Genomic DNA, 24,627 nt, shown 5'->3' with positions numbered 1-24,627 from the left:
TAATTAACAGGTACAATGTCACACGCATGAATATTCGACACAGCTATCTGATCACTATCAGGTGCGATGTCACATGTATAAATGTCGCAGACATCTGACCACCAATTAACGGGTACGATTCACAATTCCACAATTATTTGTCATAGCCATTTGACCACTGATTAACAGGTATGATGTACGATGTCACATATACAGTCGTCTGAGACATCTGACCACTATATACAGGTATGATATATAATGTGACATTAATGGTCATCAATGACATCTAATCAGTAATTAATAAGTGTTGATTTTGTTTTATTACAGACAAGATGTGCGTAGCCAGACTTCGAGTGATTCGTTGTTGTCGCTCCCTCCAACAGCTCTTTGTTGTCATGGTAATTTTGGCCAGTTTTTCCACCTTACTTACCTATCAAATTGGGACTTACCTCCCTTGGACAGATTCAAAAGGTACAAGAGTGCAGAATCCTCAACCCCCAGGGCTGGAAAATCATCGCAAAGTTGGTAATATACCCGTTCCTCGACAACAACAATTGGAGGATCATCACAAACATAGACATCTGTCCCAGGCTTCAAAGTCAGCTCAGATTCTCACCAGGCTCCTACAGGTAAATCTCACAGATTCTCACCTGTGAATTTTACAAATTCTCACCACATTCTTACAGGTAGATACTAGTGCAGGTAAATCTCACTGACACCCACCAACCTAGTGCAGGTAAATCTCACTGACACCCACCAACCTAGTGCAGGTAAATCTCACTGACACTCACCAACCTAGTCAAGGTAAATCTCACCGACACCCACCAACCTAGTCAAGGTAAATCTCACCGACACCCACCAACCTAGTCAAGGTAAATCTCACAGACACCCACCAACCTAGTCAAGGTAAATCTCACCAACACCCACCAACCTAGTCCAGGAAAATCTCACAGACACCCACCAACCTAGTCCAGGAAAATCTCACCGACACCCACCAACCTAGTCAAGGTAAATCTCACCGACACCCACCAACCTAGTCAAGGTAAATCCCACCGACACCCACCAACCTAGTCAAGGTAAATCTCACCGACACCCACCAACCTAGTCAAGGTAAATCCCACCGACACCCACCAACCTAGTCAAGGTAAATCCCACCGACACCCACCAACCTAGTCAAGGTAAATCCCACCGACACCCACCAACCTAGTCAAGGTAAATCTCACAGACACCCACCAACCTAGTCAAGGTAAATCCCACCGACACCCACCAACCTAGTCAAGGTAAATCTCACAGACACCCACCAACCCAGTCAAGGTAAATCTCACCAACACCCAACAACCTAGTCAAGGTAAATCTCACAGACACCCACCAACCTAGTCAAGGTAAATCTCACCGACACCCACCAACCTAGTCCAGGAAAATCCCACCGACACCCACCAACCTAGTCAAGGAAAATCCCACCGACACCCACCAACCTAGTCAAGGTAAATCTCACTGACACCCACCAACCTAGTCAAGGTAAATCTCACCGACACCCACCAACCTAGTCAAGGTAAATCTCACTGACACCCACCAACCTAGTCCAGTAAAATCTCACTGACACCCATTTAACTAATAAAAAACCTCAGATCTAATAATTTCTGGAAACCTTAACTGTAAAGTTTACAGGTCTGATGACCATTTTATTTCTAGAAAGGAGGAGTGATGGCAACAGAGATACATTAAGTTGAGTTTATTGACATGAATAAGACCACATACTTGTATGCTGCACACATGGAAACTAGATTTTTAGAAACGATTTATACCTCCCATTCCTTGGTGTTCGAGAATGAACATGAAAGAGATTATTTTAAAAAATGGTCTCCTTGTTGAAATCATAATAAATGAAATCTTTGTAATGTTTTTACACAACTTTTGTAAATGACATATAATACTTGGTTTTTTATTTAATGTTATTTAGATATATTGTTAGACATTTATTATATTAAATACATGTTGGATGTGTTGTAACTATAATATATGAAAAATGTTTTGGGTAATGAGAAACACCATTACACTGGCCTGTTGTTAGGTATTGGGTGGGATCAATGTGAAGCCATTGTTGGAAAGAAATCAAAAACAGCATTCATAACTGTCAGTATCATTACTAGTGTAGACGAGGCAGAGAGGTTTTCTTTGGGGTGTTCGAGTTCTGAGAACACTTACCATAATATTGGTATAGATGAGGCAGAGAAGTTTTCTTTGGGGTGTTGGAGTTCTGAGAACACTTACCATAATATTGGTAAAGATGAGGCAGAGAAGTTTTCTTTGGAGTGTTCGAGTACTGAGAACACTTACCATAATATTGGTAAAGATGAGGCAGAGAGGTTTTCTTTGGAATTACCGAGTTCTGAGAACACTTACCATAATGTTGGTATAGGTGAGTCAGGGAGATAGTCTTGAGAGTGTCAGGCTTCGGAGCACACTTACCATAAAACTTTAAAAATGTTTGAGTTGGGACACTTAATTTCTTTAGTAGATATTCTTCAAAGAACCAGGGTTCTGAGAACATTCACTGTAATATCAGTAGTGGGTGGGCAGGGAGATTTTCTTCAGAGTATCTGGTTTCTGAGAACATTTACCGTAATATCAGTATTGGTGGGGTGGGGAGATTTTCCTCAGAGTATCAGGATTCTGAGAACATTTACCGTAATATCAGTATTGGTGGGGTGGGGAGATTTTCCTCAGAGTATCAGGATTCTGAGAACATTTACCGTAATATCAGTATTGGTGGGGTGGGGAGATTTTCCTCAGAGTATCAGGATTCTGAGAACATTTACCGTAATATCAGTATTGGTGGGGTGGGGAGATTTTCCTCAGAGTATCAGGATTCTGAGAATGTTTACCGTAATATCAGTGGGTGAGGCAGAGAAGATTTCTCCTGTATCAGAGATATAGTTTGGTGAATATGATTGATATGCTGTATGTTGATATACTGGATTATGTTTAAAACTAAAATAGAAATCTTGCTGGAGTTTTTACACTTAGACTCACTTCACACCAGAAACACAGTTATCACGTGTCCCCAAGGTCTTAGGCATAGAGAGTGCTGAACTTCCTGGTGTTTCTCTGATGTAGAAATTAGTTAAAAAGGAGTATCCATCTTGACTAGTTCCTGGTATCATTCACTCAGAACTGAATAAAGTATTTCTGTGTCCATTTGCTTTTTGGTTGTTTTTGTTTGTTTTTTTTTTTGAGATTCAGATCTGTTCAAATATTGATACAAATTACATGACATCTGAGAATTATGCCAAACAATCGTGGCTGTCTTCATCCTGCTTAACACCAGTTTTTTGATACACAGCTTATTTATTTAAGATTTTAGTATACAGAGACCTTTCACAAAAACCTTTAGGTATTAAATGCTTTTGAACTAACGGGGCCAGTTTCTCATACACCATGCCTGTTTATATGCGATACATGTGTCTAATTTATGATATTAAGAAATACAGTGTTTTGTAGCAGCAGGTTTTTGCTGATTGCTATGATAAGTGGTAGAGAGTTGGGTGTTTATTTATCTACATTTACACAACTACAGCTGGGCAATCCATGCATGTGGATGACAACAGGTTATCTAGGTATCTAGCAGAGAAACAAGCTGGCTGTTTGTGACATTATGTGGAACAGAGATTCGTTAAGTGGTGCTCAGTGATTGGAGTATAATCTAAAATTTCAATGTCCGCCTCATTTCCTACTTGGATATCTGCCAAAACTTACAGCTGATTTAATGAATTGACAAATATTTTGTGGGTGCATCTATATAACAAAAGTTTAACTATATAGAATTTAGTAACATTACATAATAGTGAGATAGGTTTAATAATACAATATAATACAATATTTAAACAATAAACCATATTTTTCAAAGGCACAATGTTTAGGATTATTAACCAAAAGTTAACACAGTCAGGTTTAATAAAAAAATCTAGCAGTATTATAGTATGAAGACGATTATAAAATTTGGTATGCCAGCAAATTAAGCTTATAGAGTAAAATTTGGTTTAAAAAGTGAAAATAAGTGTTATAAAAATTTGGTATGAAAAGCAACAGGTTTTACAGAATTGTCTAGGGTGAGTCCACACAATTAAGATATTGTTAGTGTACAGGTGAGGCTCGGACACAACAGGTAATTAATAGATGACACAGGTGACATATGACAGAAGATGGGCTTGACCTTCCTGTTCATGACCTGTAGATGGCCAGAGGCTGACAATCGTACCATAAACATTCCCTTGGGTGGAGTGTTATGATCAGTGGTCAATGTTATTATGATGTACGATAGAAATTGATGAAGTGATATAGTGTTAGGTAGATGTCTGATAGATTTATAACTAAAGCATTCTAAGGAATTTATCAATAAGTTGACACATGGCAACATAACACGCAATATATTTTTGTAGAGCTCCGTTTTCATGGTTTTTCAAAATAATATATTTCAGAGTACCGGTAGTTTATTCATCTATAAAATTGATGAAGAAACAAGCAAATGAATTTTATAATACTAAAAATTCATGACAAATTTTTAAATTCAATTTTAAGATGAAACCATGGATTTGGGATGAAGTTCCAATACACTATATGATCACAAAAGTTAAACCCTCAAAATCTGACCATTTTACAGTATTTTTTTAACTATGTTGTCTAGGTTGATCTTTCATTAAATACTTGTGTCCCTGTTTCAGCAGACAGTGATGTAGATATATGTACAGGTAAAATTTAAAACTAATATAACTGCTTCAATCGTCCAGGAAAGTAATATTTTACCTTAAAGGGTGTAGAAGTTCTGTCCATCCAAGGGTAGGGTTTTATCTTATATCCTTATCATTAGGTACCCCAGTTCTACACCTGAGTGTAGGGTTTTATCTTATATCTTTATCATTAGGTACCCCAGTTCTACACCTGAGTGTAGGGTTTTACCTTATATCTTTATCATTAGGTACCCCAGTTCTACACCTGAGTGTAGGGTTTCATCATATATCTTTATCATTAGGTACCCCAGTTCTACACCTGAGTATAGGGTTTCAACATATATATGTATGATTAACTTTCTTTTCAGAATTTTCAAGACACAGTAATTTATTGTAAGAAATTCTAAATCAAGTTTTTGTGCTGAATCTTTGAAATAGGTTTGATCCTTATGTTCTAAAAATAAAAAGACCTTTTCTATGACATCAAATTCAGACAAATTTTAAAGAGAATCCAGTACTGATTTGGTACTGAAACATATTGAACTCAAACCTTTTCATTTACATTCTTCTGATGAGAGAAGATAAAAAAAATACCCTTTACTTAAATTGAATATCCTGTTAGTTTTAAATTCTTCTTTGTAATGATACGGGAAAGGAAGACTTTATTTGTATATAAGATTGGTGTTGTGGTTCCTACCTCCTATTTCTAGACAGTAAAACTTTGTAGAACTCCAACAAGTCATATTCTGACCACCTTCAGAAGGGTTCTGTTTGGTTGATCTTCCTGAATCAGACACAAATATATCTACTGTGTTATAAAACAAGGACCTAAAGATTAAAACTGTGTTCCCTTCTTTACAGCTAGAGGACCAGCTAATCGCTGTTTCCAATCGACGGAAGGTTCTTGTGCTAGGATCCAATGAGAGTTTCTCACCAGAAGCTGACACCCTCAGAAGATCCTTTCATGAAAATGACCTCAAAATGGTTGCCAACATTGGTGAGTTTTGTATGCTTATTTTGAACTTGAAGAGATTTAATCTTTTTTTTTTTTTTTTTGCATCACGAGTGAAATGGCGAGTAATAGTCCCTATTTCTATGTACTGTGGATTGAAAACCTGTGTTAATTCAACTCACTTCATTTGTGATCATTTTGTGATAAACATATATTTCTTTTCAGAAATATCAAAATAGCATAATTCTCATCTTTAGTGTGGAAAAAACTTGTAGTTCTGTGATACTCTATATATCTAACAATAAGCCCATGACTGGCAATAAGCCCACCCACATCTTTTTACCTTCCTGTAAAAACTTCATTATTGTGCGAATAAGGCCCATCACTACAGAGTTTCTGTGTAGGCTCGATGGGCTTATTACAGGACAAATACGGTACTTCTTAAATATTGGTAAACATCCTGTTAGAAATGCTGTGAATTAATCCATTCTGCGATCTGAGAATATTTTACTGACGCTGTTTATAGTGTTATTCGTTTAATTTGTTTATCTTTTCCTACATCTGTGTCTCTTCAAATCTACGAGAGATGAAAGAGTGGTTTTGAAAGGTGTGAATGTGTAGAAGATTTCACCACTGATAGTAATCTCCATTCATTGATGTACTGGTGTGGTACACAGGTAGAAATTGGTGGCCTTGTCGGGTGGTATTCTTTCCATCACAGAGTTGAGGCCTTTTGAAAAATAAAAGATATTTGTTAAGAGTTAAAGATTCCTGGCGTGAAATTGTAAACAGATATATCACTTGTTCAATGTTCATGTAGTTTGTAACTGTGATGAATGACAAATTGACAGGGATGATTTATGGAAATTATGTTAAAAGATTTAGAATTAAATATAAAGTGTTTCTGTAAAGTGTGACAACTTTTCTGTATTACTGACACACCAGTACAACTGTATACAACGTAGCACAGTCAAATGTATCTTATATATTGGGAAATATCCAGGTTTAACACTGTAGGCTTTTTGTTTTCCAAGACTGTGGTGATATATTATGTACCAGTTATCACTACCTATAGATATATATATAATATTTACCAGAAAAATGTACATCTTACCAGTGAAAAGAGAATTCAGGGGACGTAATTTCCCTAAGTATATAGAATCCATATATAAAGTCTAACTTAATTGTTTCAAAGTTTTTAGGATCTAGAGAAACTGTCGAGTATTTCTATTAATCATAACTTGTTTAAAGAAAAGAAAGTATGTACTAACGCTCTGAGATAAACACGGCCTTCGAGTTATTAGCAAGAGTTGGACATGATGAAGTATGACCTTCTGAGGATATATAATTACAGGGATTACAAAAATAACATGTACAAATGTATTGTGATGCGTTACTGTAGATATTTTCTAGCCCACCATCATCAGATATTCCTTCAGTTTCGTGTGTGGGTTTCCCTTTATCCCTAGTTGTGCCTGTTTGATTTTGATACTGATCAGAAAAACAAAATGGCTGACAGGTGGACATTTTGGATTTTGACTTTGAAAGTTTGTTATCGCTATTTGTTGAGAAATACTGCATTTATCTTCCTCATATTTCCATGTATAGGTTCCTCTTGGTTACTAGTTGTGCCTGTTTGATTTTGGAACTGATCAGAGAAACAAATGGCTGACAGCCATCATAGATTTCACCTAGTAAAGATTGTTATCCCTATTTCTTAAGAAGTGCTGAATGGACCTGTCTCAGATTTCATATGTAGGTTCCCTTTGGTCTTTAGTTGTGCCCACTTGATTTTTTGGACTTATCAGGAAAATAAAATGACTTCCAAGTGACAATTTTGAATTTGGCAGTTTAAAGATTATCATCACTATTTCTGCAAAGGGACATTCAAATTTATTATTATTAAGAGCAAAAACAGAAAAGAGCAGAGAAAAGAATGGAAAATATCCAGTTTTCAAAGATCTTCTTGGACTTCTTGTATGTATGTTTATATATATATCTGTATGTAACTGCATTTTTTCTAGAGAGACCTGGCGTGCCAATCAATTTGGAGAAGGACACAAGCTTATCAAGGGAATGGTCCATGATCTGGTGTCTATCTCACAATTGTACCTCCAACTTACTACGACATATCTACCAGCTGGTGAGTCTTACCCTGTCATTATCTGGTGTCTATCTCACAATTGTACCTCCAACTTACTACGACATATCTACCAGCTGGTGAGTCTTACCCTGTCATTATCTGGTGTCTGTCTCACAATTGTACCTCCAACTTACTACGACATATCTACCAGCTGGTGAGTCTTACCCTGTCATTATCTGGTGTCTGTCTCACAATTGTACCTCCAACTTACTACGACATATCTACCAGCTGGTGAGTCTTACCCTGTTGTTATCTGGTGTCTGTCTCACAATTGTACCTCCAACTTACTACGACATATCTACCAGCTGGTGAGTCTTACCCTGTCATTATCTGGTGTCTGTCTCACAATTGTACCTCCAACTTACTACGACATATCTACCAGCTGGTGAGTCTTACCCTGTTGTTATCTGGTGTCTATCTCACAATTGTACCTCCAACATACTGTGACATATCTACCAACTACCATGTAACCGATTTGTTGATATCAGTGGTTTAATGAAGATGCAAAAACAAAATATTAACTAACACTCTCGAAAAAGAAATTGTTCAGTTGTTTTAATTTTAACCATATTGATCCCTTACTTAGTCTAATATGCCTGCTTACAAATCCTGACTCATGAGACAGGAGGTGAGCTGATTGAGGGTTTTACTTCATTAATTTTAATTTTGTATATGCATCTTACAATTGTGTCAGGTTAGAGTGGAATTTTTTTAACTAATGAAATAATTTGGTATACTCTACTTACCTTTCACGCAAAATGTTGAGCTCATGTACAGTCTAGATAAATGTTGTTACATTGATATCAAGGTAAACTGGATACCTACCCTATAACAGATATAAATGTTGTTATGTTGGATACCTACCCTATAACAGATATATATGCTGTTATGTTGATATCAGGTAAACTGGATACCTACCCTATAACAGATATATATGCTGTTATGTTGATATCAGGTAAACTGGATACCTACCCTATAACAGATATATATGTTGTTATTATCTGATATATATGTTGTTATGTTGATACCTACAGGTAAACTGTCTATCTACCTACCCTATAACAGATATATATGTTGTTATGTTGATATACCTACTCCAACTTACCTATAACAGATATATATGCTGTGTTATGTTGGATACCTACCCTATAACAGATATAAATGTTGTTATGTTGGATGGACCTACCCTATAACAGATATATATGCTGTTATGTTACAATTGTACCTCCAATATATATGCTGTTGTTATATCTAATACCTACCCTATAACAGATATATATGCCATATCAGGTAAACTGGATACCTACCCTATAACAGATATATATTTATGTTGATATCAGTTGGTAAATATAAAATACCCTATAACAGATATATATGTTTTTCTGTGTATTTCTGTTACACTTGAGATCTTCCGTATAACAGATATATATGTTGTTATGTTGATATCAGGTAAACTGGATACCTACCCTAAACAGATATATATGTTGTTATGTTGTTATAATTTTAACTGGATACCTACCCTATAACAGATATATACTTAGATATATATGGATACCTGATATATATGTTGTTATGTTGATATCAGGTAAACTGGATACCTACCCTATAACAGATATAAATGTTGTTAGTTGATATCAGATAAATGTATGATATATATGTTGATTACTATATATGTTGTTATGTTGATATCAGGTAAACTGGATACCTACCCTATAACAGATATATAATGTTGTTATGTTGATATCATTAATTTATAATTTTGTATATGCATCTTATAACAATATATATGTGTTATCAGGTTATATATATGGTTATTTTGATTTAACTAATATAACAGATATAATGTTGTATATCTAAACTGGATACCTACCCTATAACAGATATATATGTTGTTATGTTGATATCAGGTCATGTACAGTCTATATAAATGTTGTTATGTTGATATCAGGTAAACTGGATACCTACCCTATAACAGATATAAATGTTGTTATGTTGATATCAGGTAAACTGGATACCTACCCTATAACAGATATAAATGTTGTTATGTTGATATCAGGTAAACTGGATACCTACCCTATAACAGATATAAATGTTGTTATGTTGATATCAGGTAAACTGGATACCTACCCTATAACAGATATAAATGTTATGTTGATATCAGGTAAACTGGATACCTACCCTATAACAGATATATATGTTGTTATGTTGATATCAGGTAAACTGGATACCTACCCTATAACAGATATAAATGTTGTTATGTTGATATCAGGTAAACTGGATACCTACCCTATAACAGATATAAATGTTGTTATGTTGATATCAGGTAAACTGGATACCTACCCTATAACAGATATATATGTTGTTATGTTGATATCAGGTAAACTGGATACCTACCCTATAACAGATATAAATGTTGTTATGTTGATATCAGGTAAACTGGATACCTACCCTTGCCAGTCAGTTGATGTCACCTGCCAAACTGTGTCTTGCCCAGACCTCATTACAAAATATCCTGGATGGTAAGTTTCATTTTTGCACATTTGGGGTTCTTTATAGATGTGAATATCTTCTACATAAAGACATGTCCTTCTTCATCTTAAAATTAAGTCAGTTATAAAATTAGTGATACATTTAAAATTTCAGTTCTGATAGCCTCATTGGGTTGATAAGGAATAAGCAGAAGACATCCATTGAATATTGGAGTTTTATATCTAACTTATTTGCACGTCATCTGACCCAAAGTGTCATGATGACCTTTAGCCATCATGTTTTGCCTTTTGTCCAATGTAATATGTAAACTTTTCAAGTTTGAAGTTATTTTAAACTTGCCTTGTATGAACCTGAAATGACCGAAAAAGTTGTTAATTTTTGGATTGGTCTGTTGGGTCTGGATTGGTCCCAAATCCAAAATGGCCTCTACATCTTGAAACAAGTTTTTCCAATGTAATTACCGTAGCTGAAACTTATCAAGAATGATCCTGTGATGACCATGTCTGAGTGTTGTTAATTTTTGGGTTGGTCCAAAATCACCTCTGAAGCCACCATCTTGAAATACACATTTCAAGAAAAAAAAAAAAAAGTTTTTTTTTGGTGGCATGGTCTGAATTTACATTTTTGCAGGCACATTTATATTGATATATTTTATATAGAATAGAAATCATTGTCTGCAGAAGCCAAAGAAGGCAGAAAGGATAAGCGGACAGTCTTGTTTTTATCAATTTTTGAAAAATATACTTCTATAGAAGTACAGTGGCCACTTTGTACCATGATTGTGCAATCAATTGAGGGTGCCAAATTTTATAATAGACCCTTCAATCATGAGTACCTTCGTTACAAATAAACACTGAAGATTAGGTACTCAGCGTGGGCTGTAAAAGCATTAAGAAACAGCATATGTATTCTAAATCAAATTGCTTATGTTTTCAAAAAGATAAATAGTTTGAAAGGAAAACACTTGTTTATAAATGGACCTGATGGTTAAGTTGATGTTATGGATCCTAACTAGAATTTGAGTGACGACTTCCCTTGGTGTACCTGTTGATGGACAGGTATAAGCTGATTTGGAATATTTACATACACACACCCATGACATACAGTTCCTTGTAACCATAAACCTTTAGCTGCTTACATCAACTGAGGGCTTTATTTATCATTTCTCAGTACGTCATAACAGTTGGTGGAAGTTTGGTAAATCTGCCAAGATTTCTCACACTAAATCCTATATACAACCTAGAACTGTTAGGAGGACGTCTGTTTGTATAACTGACACAATATCTGGCTGCTGTCCATAAAAAATGACTGATGACATCAAACAAAAAATCTCATCAACCAGTTTTATGTAGCTGTATGTATCTATATCCACAATTCGTACTTGGTGTATAAATTTTGTCTCTCTGTTTCTGTCACTTTTATCTGTCTTTCACAACCATCTGTCTCTTTCCACATTTTTGTAGACATGTGATATTGTGTATTCAGGAAATACAGATAATTTTCATGGTTTTACTCTTTTCTCTTTCAGAGCTGTCTCTTTATTTACAGACAGTCTTCTGTTTATAACTTTTAAGTCCTTTTATAGAGCTGTCCCTCTACAGTTCCTGTAAAGACAGTCTGCCTATAACATTTGGTCCTCTCACAGAGCTGTCCCCCTATAGTTTCTGTATAAACAGTCTGTCTATAACTTTTCATCCTTTTTCAGAGTTGTCCCCCTATAGTTTCTGTATAAACAGTCTGTCTATAACTTTTCATCCTTTTTCAGAGTTGTCCCCCTATAGTTTCTGTATAAACAGTCTGTCTATAACTTTTCATCCTTTTTCAGAGTTGTCCCCCTATAGTTTTTGTATAAATAGTCTGTCTATAACTTTTCATCCTTTTTCAGAGTTGTCCCCCTATAGTTTCTGTATAAACAGTCTGTCTATAACTTTTCATCCTTTTTCAGAGTTGTCCCCCTATAGTTTTTGTATAAATAGTCTGTCTATAACTTTTCATCCTTTTTCAGAGTTGTCCCCCTATAGTTTTGGTGTCTGTCTATAACTTTCCATTCTTTTTCAGAGCTGTCCCCCTACAGTTTCTGTATGGTGATGTCTGACTCTAAGACTCTGCTGCAGCCCCCAAAGTATCCTAGTCCTAGCCTCGAGTATGCTATCACACCACGCCATTCCAGACTGGATGATGTAACGGTTACCAGACTGCTACATCAAACACAAATGTAAGATATGCATTGTTTTCTTTTATTGAATAACTCAAATGAAATGATAATGGATGTCACTCGCCATGAAGACATATGTTTGTTTGTTTGTTTGCTTTAGTGATATACAGTAAATACTAACTAGCAGTTATATTTCAGATATCGTGGTGATTGTAAACTAACATTCATTGACACAGGATTGGTTGAAATTCAGTTGTATCAATTGAATATTGATATATGAAAAATATAATGATAAAAAAGTTAATTCAGAACATATAAGAATGTTATGGTTTTATTCAACAATTCTTTAATGTTTTGAAACTGTGAAATTTTGAATGTGAAACTGTGAAGTTTTGAAGCTGTGTTGACTTGATTTCAGACATCTAGAGAAAGACACAGTAGTGTGGACTTCACCCCGAGGTTTTCTATTGCTTGGAAACCATTCTCTAGCTTTACGACTCTCAGTGTTGGTCTCTTCCTTGTCCCCACTACGGGTTTATCTCCATCCCAAGGGATCACGGCTGGGACAGCAGTCTTTTAAGGTTAGGACTTTTTCTCACTTTTGTATATTCTTTCCTGACCCCACCACTGGTCACACACTAAAATAATTCTGTGGAACTCATTATTTGGGTACACCAACCCAACACAATCACTGTAGACACCTTTTGATATATAAGATTCTGCCCTTTCTATTTTCAATAAATATAAGTTTGAAAGTACTTGGTTTGAGTCATTAGCACAAAGCTTAACATCACCCTTCATAAAAATTATATATTCAATATCACAAACACATCATGAAGGATCAGAAAAAAAAGTTTCTCCTGGGATTAAACTAGTGAAATTGAATACCAAACAGGTTTTTAAAACCAACTAACTCCAAAACAAAAAAAATGTAACATCTAAATGTCAATAAAGTGTTTGTAATACCAACTGTTACACCGTTACAGGAGCACAACACTATACTGACAGTCCGCAGGGCCATCACACAGGAGTACGGTCAACAAGCTGCCACCAAGTGGTGGCTCAATTTACAACACAAACTTGTGGCTCTTCTTCTCAGCACAGAACTTGACACACACACAAGTAATGATTCTGAGGCTTGTGGGTAAGTACACATCCAGTCTAAAAATAAAGGTTATGAAATTTTATTGAATAAATTTTTTTTGTATATAAAAAATCTTAAAATGATTTACTTAGTTAATTTTAGACACATTTTTTATTCGATAAGATACTACCTGTCTGTATTAGATCTAAATGCAAAATGCAAAGACATTAATAGAATTATTAAATCTTTAATTTGTTATGTTTGATACAGATGTCCGAGGTGTTCCCAGCTTTTGGATATTGATGTGATATTTACTACAGACTTTCAGACCATCATACTTCAGGTAATTTGTTGTAACAGTTATATTAACTAATTATTGAATCAATTGATTTTTAGTCTTTCTGTTAATGATATTTCCTTGACCTTTGACTTATTCAAGAATCAGTTGACTTTTACCCTTTCTTATGACCTTTTAGACATTTCTCTGACCTTTTACTAGTTTAGGAGTCACCTGACCTTTACCCTTTCCTGTGGCTTTGAGACATTTCCTTGGCCGTTGTCTAACTTAGGAATGACTTGACCTTTAACCTTCTTGCGACCTTTGTGACATTTCCCTGACCTTTGTAGGTGTCTGTGCCAGAGTTCACAACCAGACTTGTGGAGGTGTTGGAGGACACTGTGACTATGATGGCATCTGTTGATCGCATCGCTATGGATGTGGCTGCAGTACTAGACAATGTTGGACAAGATGTATACCTAGCCAATCAGGTACGAGTATAGTGAGCTAATTCTGATGTCAAATATATGTTTTATGTAGGTATTTGACTTTTTGATGTTATCAACATGAAAAACATCTTACATGTTCCTGGTAAAATTTTCTGGTCAGTTTTTGGTCACATATGATTGTTTTCTATCTCTAGGATTGTCCTGGAAGTTTTGGAGTGTGCCTTACAGACCATGATCTTGTCTACCTCCTGGACAACAAACAACAGTTTCGTGCACCCACCCAGTTTCTGAAGGTATTTTAACATGTACACTACAATTGACACTTATGAATAACATTGTCAATACATTTTCTCTGTCAGTTATACTACTGTTATGTAATCACATATACATGTTTGATATCCCATGGACTTCAACATTTCCGACATTCCATCTGTGGTTAAACTCTTTTTATGCGCTCTGAAGGAAGGGCATATAGTTGCTGCTTTTCTGTCTGTCCAGCTGTCGGTCAAAAATTTTGTCCAGAACATAACACAAAAACTATAAGAGGCATCAACATAAAACTTCATTAAAAGATAGATCTCAATAAGGAGAAGTATAGTGCACCACAGCCATCACTCCCTTTTGCATAATCTAGGAGTTATAGCCCTTTGTTATTTTTCATACTTGAATTTTGTCTGGAGCATTACACTAAAGTTATAAGAGGTATCATCATGAAGTGTCATAGGTAGATAGATCTCATGGAGAAGGAGGGCAGTGTGTAAGAGTCATAACTCTCTTATTGCCCTTTCTAATTTTTTACACTTATTGCCTGTTTCCTCTTGTTTACTTTCTTCCACCTTATAATGCCTCTTTCCCTCCTCTCCTGTCCAGCAAGACTGATTATTAATGGACACAACTTGTGTTTTGATATGTGAAATACTTGTAGATTTAATTCTGAATTGTGTTTGTAATTACATGTTGATTTCTGTTACAGATTTATCCTCATCTAAAATCTAGTCAGTATGCAGGTGTCATAAACAAACTGCGACAAACCTCCATACTGTCCAGATCTGGGTCACTACATCAACTCAGTGGTGTAGAACTTTCAACCAATGACAAGCAGTCGATATGTCACATGACTTCGGACCTCCACTCACTGTTGACAAGTATGGAGAATAGTTACCTGGATGACAGAAGTGACCAAGGTCCAACACTGGAGGAAAAAGTTGTACAGAGGTCAGTGTCACATGATGTCAATTTTTAGGTTGTCTGACCCGAAGGTTCAGGATGACAATAGCTATTGTGCTTCGGTTGTCGTTATGTGTTGTGTGCCTTGTGCGGTCTGTTGTGCAACCTCTGCCGTGCATAAAGTTTCCATTCAAAGGACTTTTTCTCAATACCCAAAAAGAGCTACCAAGTTTGATAAAATGAATGACTTTGACCTATTTCCAAGGTCAAAAGTGTCAAATATGTCGAAATCTATAAATTATTTCTTATCAGTAAACTAAAGTCTTAGGATGCTGATATTTTGCCTGTGTTATGCTGGGATGAAGGGTTACAAATGTGTTAAAATTTTCTAATTTCTCAGAAACAAAAAGGTCCAGGCTGTTGATATTGGTTCTTTAATAGATGAGTAGATGAAGGGCTGTAGATCTGTTCAAATAATTGACCTTGACCTATATTCAATATCTCTTGGGTAAAGTGAAATTTCTGTTTCAACAACCAATAGGTATGAAGTAATGGCATTTGTGTATTAGCATGTATAAAAAAATGTTTTGAAGTTTGCAGAAAATGTTTTTATGAACCAATGTTGTTTTCTTGTAAGCTGTAGTGTAGTTGAGCAATTTATTTTAGGCCTATTTCATATATAGGTGTTTATAGTCAGAGGACCCTTAAGGCCCATGGACCTCTTATGTATACTCTACATCAATTTTTGATAGGAGGATAGTGAAATACATAGCATAATGTCCCTCTTTCTTTCATTAAGATTTGTAGGGTTTGTTATAGTTGCATGTAGTTATGTTTTCTAAAGTGACATTTTGGTTAGACAGTTGTCTTGCTTTTCCCTACTTTCATGCAAACCAGTGGATGTTGCTAAAAAAACAGTATTTGTTGTGCCTGTTTTGTTTAATTTCCAGCGCTGTTGCTAATTACTACAATGATGTTATTTAGGAGAAGTTGTCTTTTAAATCATATCACTCAGTTTACAAAGATAGGTTGGTAAGAATAGTCTTGAGCTCATTTTATTTAAAATCACTGTAAGATATTTGATATAGATATATAAAAATGTGTTTTTATGTGTCATTTTTTCCCTGGTTTTCACCATTGTAAGATTGTATGTTCCAGGCCACGAGCCCCAGTACAGCCTCCATTACAGAAAGCTCCCACAGGTAGGTGTTGCTTACCAAATGTGTTAAATTTTTATATCATCGAAGACCAGAGTATTGAATCATGTTTTTAATAATCTCTCTTTTAGAGAATGACTTCAGTTATTGTCATATCTAAGCAAACTGGCAGTTGCTTACCGAAATTTGAATTTAAATATTCATGTTTCCATTTTTCAAAAGGGAGACCTGGGCAGCTGGACTGTAGTAATGGTAAGATTTCTAGCATATGGTCATTTGTGAAATGCTTCTACTACTGAAACCTGTGAGAATCTAGTTGTCTCCCTTTTGTGTCAGGATGCATGTGTTGTCTCCTATGTGTATCTAATAATTAAAACCAAAGTGAGTTTTCTTCCTTTTATATCTGTTCATGACATCAAACTGCAAGAATTTTTGCCATTTGAGTAGATGTGTCTCTTTCATCTATAACAACAAAGTATAATTAACTGATGTCTCTTGATATGAAATGAGAATGAGTTGTCTACCCTTTCTTTCAAGCAATACTATACAACATTTTGTCTTTTTGATGTAAATATCATTTTACATAAGTTGTCTCCCTTATGATTCTCTTTGTTACCCAGCATTTACATATACGCCATGTATATTTTGTTTGTTTCTTGCTTCCAGAAATGAAACCCACTTGAATTGTCTCCCTTGCATGCAGATAAAAACTTTAATGAGATATTACTCCTTTTATCCTTCCCAGACCCGAGAGATGCACCTTACCTCTCAAGCATCCAAACCATCCCAGAACTCTCTCTAACACCGAACTTTGACCCCAGTCACCTGACCTATCATGCTGAGGTGGACTATGATATGTTCCTGTTAAGGATAACTGCCAAGGCTCGAAGTTGTAAATATGAGGCAAGAATTGACACCGGTGATAGTAAAGCACAGTAAGTACTGATTTATAACACAAATCATTGGCAGATCCAGAAGAGTCGGAGGGTGGTTGGGGTTTGGGGTTGTACTGTCAGTCTTGTATATCTATCCAACCACCATTACCCTTAATAAGACACTTAGCTCCATCTGTGATTCTCGAAGAAAATGTTCAGTTTTCTTTTGCTTATTCTTGACAAACATAAGGTGTTAAATCTGACATGACAATATATAACAGGGTAACACCTATGAAAGTAGTTCAGCCTTTTAACTAGATATTTTGTAGCTGGACATTGACCTGGTGTGATCAGTGATGAGCTGTCATTTATAACAATGAAGGGTCATTACAGGGAAATCAGTCTGTATCCTTGTCAGTTAGTCCTATAGAGAAGCTGGTGAGAACTGCCGGCTGACACATACCTAACACAGATCTGTCTTTAGGTGTCAGCTGTAAATACTTCATGATATATGGTCACAGATTTATGGACTTTTATCAAATAGTTTAATTTATATCATGTTTAACTGGAAATAAATCCAGAAACATTTTTTTATATTTAATAGAATTACAAGCTAATGTATTTTTCCCCTGCCATTTGGTGAGAAATTTAAGTTAGCTTGTTACAGGACAGCATGGTATATCTATTCCTTGACTGATTATTATATACATATTTCACTGAAACCTTTAGAAGTACTAGTATAGAAAGTCATACAATGAAACAAATATAAAACAAACTGGTAGTCAAAAATCATTTAACGTTTTTAAATTAATAAAAACAAATTTTTTGTCCCTGTATGTATACTAAAGGTCAAGGTCATCATACTATTTTTAGAAATTCCTTGTCAACGCTAGTGGATTCATTCCTTGTGGATTTTGATGAAATTTTACACTCATAGCAATCTTTATTGTATGTAAGTCATTTAACCTCGAGATTTGAAACATTCACAAATTTGTCTTATTCTGAATAAAGTTGTTTATAAAATATCAATGATTTCTGCTGCATATTTAATGGTGTTGCGATGTTAAAAACTCCAGTAAACTTTTGAATTTGAAGGATGACAAACTACACCCTTGGAGTTGGAGATAATCTGGTGCATGTTTTGATCGTGGATCCTGCCCAACCCCAGTCTTGGGTGGTCAGTACCTACACCATCACCATTAGACGACGAGCCTCAGATTTCTACCTGCCAAAGTACTCCAAAAACATGCCACTGCTTACCTGTACCCTCAAACAAGTAAGTTCTCTCACCTGTGCACTGGAAATCTCCCAATGTCTCCCAAGTAAGGTTTGTTGTTTCTGCTGTATATCAAATTAAATTGTCTCCCCTTTAGTGTGAAATATGTGAGTATTCTTCCTTGTACTATCAAACAGGTAAAGTTGTCTCCCCTCTTCTGTTAAACTTGTAAGTTGTTTCTTCTTTATTGTACTCTCAAACTTGTAAGTTGTCTCGCCTGTACCCTCAGACAAAGACTCCTCTATACTCACAGATAAGGTAGATATTTCCCTTGTATGATGTTGTGTTAGATATATTAGTCTACATGTAAAATGTAAATCCTCCTTATATTCAGGACTGCAGTCTGCACTTTGACCCCTCACAGCCTTGTGGCCTACAACCTGTAACAGGCAAGGTTAAACGGTGGTCAGCATTTACAGAGATATCCAGCCATCTACCTCAGTGTGGGGACTCGGACAACCCAGGTAGGTCTAGTCCACTTACATAGATATCCAGTCATCTACCTCAGTGTTGGGACTCTGACAACCCAGGTAGGTCTAGACAGAGATATCCAGTCATCTACCTCAGTGTGGGGACTCCGACAACCCAGGTAGGTCTAGTCCAATAATAGAAATATCCGCAGTCTCCAAACTCACTGTGGGGACTCTGACAACCCAGGTAGGTCTAGTCCACCTACGGAGATGTCCAGCCCCTACCTCAGGGTAGGGATTCAAACAATTCAGACAGTTTGGTCCACTGATAGGGATTTCCAGCCTTCAACCTCAGCGTAGGGATTAGGACATTCCAGATGGTCCACTTAGCAAGATGTCCAGCCCCATCAGTGTAGGGACTCATATTTGATAATAGCCTTTATTTCTTGAATTAAATTGAAAAAAACTTTTTTTTATCTTAAACAATATTTCCTTACATCATCTTTAGATCTGGAGCATTAGTTCACCAGACCAGAAAGCCACAGAAAATTTCTTTAGAATGAGATAAGATAAAGTTGTTTTTTGTTTCCAGTGTGGTATGTACCATGCGAGAACTGCCGAAAGATGTCCAGTTGTTATTGGAAACAGGCCCGTTGGCAGACATCTGGTTGTACATCCCAGTTCCTGAGTGCTCCCCAGGTCCAGAAGTGTTTAGCAGGACGGAAGTTACTATTCATCGGAGATTCAACAAATCGTGGGATTCTTCACTACATTTTAGAACGGATCAATGGCTCACTGACTCAGTGGGACAAAACGCACAATCTCAAAATATACCGTAATGTCAACAACAATTCCACAGTACTCAGCTTCGCATACTACCCACAGTTCTGGCTACCAACAGACCACAGACCTGCGTTTGATAAGGCTGTGTACCAAATCATCAGATCGTAAGTTTGATAAGTCTGTGTACCAATTCATTACGTTGTAAGTTTGATAAGTCTGTGTACCAACTTATTACATTGTAAGTGTGATAAGTCTGTGTACCAACTCATTACATCATATGTTGATAAGTCTGTGTACCAACTCATTACATTGTAAGTGTGATAAGTCTGTGAACCAACTCATTACATTGTGTGATAAGTCTGTGTACCAACTCATTACATTGTAAGTGTGATAAGTCTGTGAACCAACTCATTACATTGTAAGTTTGATAAGTCTGTGTACCAACTCATTACGTTGTAAGTTTGATAAGTCTGTGTACCAACATTACATTGTAAGTGTGATAAGTCTGTGAACCAACTCATTACATTGTAAGTTTGATAAGTTGTGTACCAACTCATTACGTTGTAAGTTTGATAAGAAAATTTCTTGTAAGTTTGATAAGTCTGTGAACCAACTATTACATTGTAAGTTTGATTTGTGTACCAACTCATTACATTGTAAGTGTGATAAGTGTGTACCAACTCATTACATTGTAAGTTTGATAAGTCTGTGTACCAACTCATTACATTGTAAGTGTGATAAGTCTGTGTACCAACTCATTAAGTATTATAAGAAAGTGTACAAATAATAAAATAGTAAGTGTGATAAGTCTGTGTACCAACTCATTACATTGTAAGTTTGATAAGTCTCTGTACCAACTCATTACGTTGTAAGTTTGATAAGTCTGTGAACCAACTCATTACATTGTAAGTTTGATAAGTCTGTGTACCAACTCATTACATTGTAAGTGTGATAAGTCTGTGTACCAACTCATTACATTGTAAGTTTGATAAGTCTGTGTACCAACTCATTACGTTGTAAGTTTGATAAGTCTGTGTACCAACTCATTACGTTGTAAGTTTGATAAGTCTGTGTACCAACTCATTACGTTGTAAGTTTGATAAGTCTGTGAACCAACTCATTACATTGTAAGTTTGATAAGTCTGTGTACCAACTCATTACATTGTAAGTGTGATAAGTCTGTGTACCAACTCATTACATTGTAAGTTTGATAAGTCTGTGTACCAACTCATTACATTGTAAGTGTGATAAGTCTGTGTACCAACTCATTACATTGTAAGTTTGATAAGTCTGTGTACCAACTCATTACATTGTAAGTGTGATAAGTCTGTGTACCAACTCATTACATCATATGTTGATAAGTCTGTGTACCAACTCATTACATTGTAAGTGTGATAAGTCTGTGTACCAACTCATTACATCATATGTTGATAAGTCTGTGTACCAACTCATTACATTGTAAGTGTGATAAGTCTGTGTACCAACTCATTACATTGTAAGTGTGATAAGTCTGTGTACCAACTCCTCAGGTCTTAAGTTTGATAAGTCTGTGTACCAACTCCTCAGGTCGTAAGTGTGATAAGTCTGTGTACCAACTCCTCAGGTCGTAAGTGTGATAAGTCTGTGTACCAACTCATTACGTTGTAAGTTTTATAAGTCTGTGTACCAACTCATTGACTTTTTAGGTCATCTGACCCAAAGGGTCAAGATGACCTATAGCCATCGTGCTTCGTCCATCGTCGTCCGCCGTGCGCCGTGCGTAAACTATTCATTCAAACAACTTATTCTCAAATACTAGAAGGTCTAGGGGGCTAATACTTGGCACAGAGGATACTGGCATGGAGCTCTACCAAGTTTGTTCAAATGAATGACCTTGACCCACTTTCAAGGTCACAGGGGTCAAATATGTTAAAATATACAAACGACTTCTTCTCAACAAGCAAAAGTCCATGAGTGCTGATATTGGGCCTGTAAGATGCTTGGAGAAGAGGCTACCAAGTTTGTTCAAATGAATGACCTCAACCCACTTTCTAGGTTTGGCTTGCTTTTTGTCAGATGACCGTTAAGGTCCATGGGCCTCTTGTTATATGTAGATGGCATTCATGTTGATAAGGTTACCAATATTGCAAGGTGCAGGTCATATTAGCTCATTAATCATGAATTTAAAATAATTTCTAGATCAACACTTGCAAATCATGTACTCGCCAATATGTCTGTAAAGGTAAGTTCACTAGATAACGTATTTGTGGAACTTCATTGATATGCAGTATTGGAGTCTAAGGAAAAAAGGTTTGCTTGGTGTAGAAATTTGTCAGATGATATCTAGGTATGGGACGAAGACAGAGTTAAATTTTATAAATATCAATGAAAATAGATCATTATATTTAAATGTAACACTTGTTTTTATTGTGACAGGACAATGCCATTAGAGAATTCAACCAACACAGTACTGGTGGTAGGAGGTGTCCACTGGCTGGGCAAACACCATCTCTCTCTTATACTCCAGGCCTTAAACAGGTACGTAGTCTTATCCACTCAATACTGGTGGTAGGTGTCCACTGGCTGGGCAAACACCATCTCTCTCTCTTATACTCCAGGTCTTAAACAGGTACATAGTCATATCATCTGTAACTCAGTTGCGACCAGAAAATCTTCATTTTGTTTTATTGAATTTTCTAACATTTGTCCCACAATAAAAGGTATAAACACACTTTTGGGATGTCTAAAAATTGAAGGAAAGCAATTTTATATCATAATTATTACACGATTTGTTATAATTATTAAAAATTATATAATTATTTCTTTTTCAAAAAACTTTTATAATATCATGGTACAAATATGAATGTTACAATGGTTTCGTCAGAGAATATGTATGGTCATATATTCATTTATGAATTTAATATCTAATTTGATATTTAAAATCACCCAGGGAAAGGCTCACTGGCATCAGGCTTGTAATGAAGGGACTGGGTGCTGGCTTCCATCAGCTTGTTAATGGAGTTCGCTTTGCACCAATGGTAAATATATTTGATATACCCAAGACATGAAAGATGTACCAGAGATTGTGATAGATCAACGTAAACTCAACATGTTCTCTGTTTTGGTGTTAAGCCTTGATTGATGAAAGAGTTATCTTTCCTTAACGAAGACATACATGTTGATCTGAACACAACTTGATGTTATCAAAAAAAGTTAAATTGTGATGGATATATCTATGTAAATGTATGGTACTTATCTGTAGAAATAAATCTATGCCTAGCATATTAGGCCCAACAATATCTATTGCTGTGCATTAGCATTATCAACAAGTACTATTTCATTTCCCCATTATAAGATCACCCTGTGACTTTGAGTCAGAAATAATCTATTAGTCACGGATTTCCTGATGAACTGTATGAAGAAATAATGAGAGATGAAATTCTATTGTAGGAAGAACAGCGACGACTGCTGGGCCAGGAACGTGAGACTGCACAGTTTGCAACCCAGCATGGGTTTGGGGTTGTACCTACCTACAACATGACAATGGCACGATACAAAGACTTCCTCCAGGGCAAATGTGCCTGCCACTTTCATAAGGTCAGTATATTAGGGAAAAGTGGGTATATCACTGCTCTGATGACCAACCTTTTATTTGATAAACTGTTGTTGTTTTGTTTCCATTACCAACATGGGGGAATGATATCTTACACCTCAAGGCATTAAAACAGTAACAAGCTCTGCAAGGAAACACCGGGAAGCAAGATGGTTTGTTACGAGCCAAAATAAATAGGATTTCTTGGCATTTTTACTGAATTGTGTTTTATGCTTAATACCCGACAAGGATTAATAGCCAAGTGAAGAGCAAGTGTTTTCTTACACTTACACAAAAGTTATATTTGTTGTATCAATCCTCTGATCGTTATTGGGTTAATTTAATCAGGTAAATGTTTGTATTGACAGATAACAGAAAAGTATGCTGTCCCTACGGATGAAATGCCTTCTTATCATGTGGAAGGTGATATAAACAGATGGTACTCTGAACTAGTTATCAACCAAATCTGTCAGCACCGTGCACCAGACTGAGTACACACGACGCCCTACGCAGTACATACTACAATACTCAAATCTGGAGTTGTCTGCTCCTGTTCTTCATGAAGAGCTAGTTGAGGAGTATTCCTGATGACATAATTTGCTTTATCTATTTATTTGGTAATACCGTCCAAATAACTTTCCTGTTGGACCAAAGATATTCATGAAACCAGTACTGATATGGAAGACTGCTATTGTGTCTGGGGGAAACTCACCAAACACTTTGAGACTACTGGCTATTTTCTCCTGATGGTCGTCTTTCTTAACTGTCCTTGCCACCAGTAAATTCTCCATTTACAACTATACTAAGGACTCACCTGAGTAGCAACTTGTCAACCACGAGTCTAATTGCTGCCGAGAAGAGAGAATTAACGGCCATTAGTAGAGATTATTGACATATGACTTTTACACTGTAACAGCTCAACAGTTTGAATTAGGACCAGTTTAAACAGTTATTTTAATATATCTTAGTTTTCTTTAATTGACTTTAAAATTTATAAGAACAGTAGTGGATGGAGAAAAGATTCATAAATTTTAGCAAAATGTATAGATGTGTTACCTCTAACCGACAAGTCGCAGGAAATTCATGTATGTTTTTCTTCTTTTATTTTAACAATTATGTTTTCAAATTACTA

General features: G+C 35.9%; 1 protein-coding gene across 1 annotated transcript; it reads left to right on the top strand.

The window, feature by feature from the left end:
* Nucleotides 1-311: 311 nt before the first annotated feature.
* Nucleotides 312-24,326, top strand: LOC132549298 (cadherin-like and PC-esterase domain-containing protein 1). Its single transcript, XM_060213220.1, has 21 exons — nt 312-608; nt 5,568-5,703; nt 7,683-7,801; nt 10,233-10,320; nt 12,350-12,506; nt 12,865-13,027; nt 13,433-13,590; nt 13,801-13,873; nt 14,158-14,298; nt 14,451-14,549; nt 15,230-15,471; nt 16,582-16,631; nt 16,803-16,832; nt 17,326-17,515; nt 18,551-18,731; nt 19,066-19,195; nt 19,734-20,088; nt 22,340-22,441; nt 22,854-22,941; nt 23,354-23,500; nt 23,864-24,326. The coding sequence occupies exons 1-21, from the start codon at nt 312-314 to the stop codon at nt 23,984-23,986; spliced, it is 3,069 nt and encodes a 1,022-aa protein (XP_060069203.1). The 3' UTR covers nt 23,987-24,326.
* The last annotated feature ends 301 nt before the right edge of the window (nt 24,327-24,627 follow it).

This window comes from Ylistrum balloti, unplaced genomic scaffold (genome assembly GCF_031769215.1).
Source record: "Ylistrum balloti isolate Yb309-2 unplaced genomic scaffold, AGI_CSIRO_Ybal_v1 Utg370052, whole genome shotgun sequence".
In the NCBI taxonomy this organism is placed as follows: domain Eukaryota; kingdom Metazoa; phylum Mollusca; class Bivalvia; order Pectinida; family Pectinidae; genus Ylistrum; species Ylistrum balloti.
This window is presented reverse-complemented; position numbering and strand designations above follow the sequence as displayed.

Excerpts from the sequence above, each read along its gene's own strand:
- LOC132549298 (XM_060213220.1), top strand. The coding sequence starts at position 312 with ATGTGCGTAGCCAGACTTCGAGTGATTCGTTGTTGTCGCTCCCTCCAA. Across the intron at positions 13,874-14,157 it reads TTCAGACCATCATACTTCAG|GTGTCTGTGCCAGAGTTCAC; the intron begins GTAATTTGTTGT and ends TGACCTTTGTAG. Across the intron at positions 23,501-23,863 it reads GTGCCTGCCACTTTCATAAG|ATAACAGAAAAGTATGCTGT; the intron begins GTCAGTATATTA and ends TTGTATTGACAG.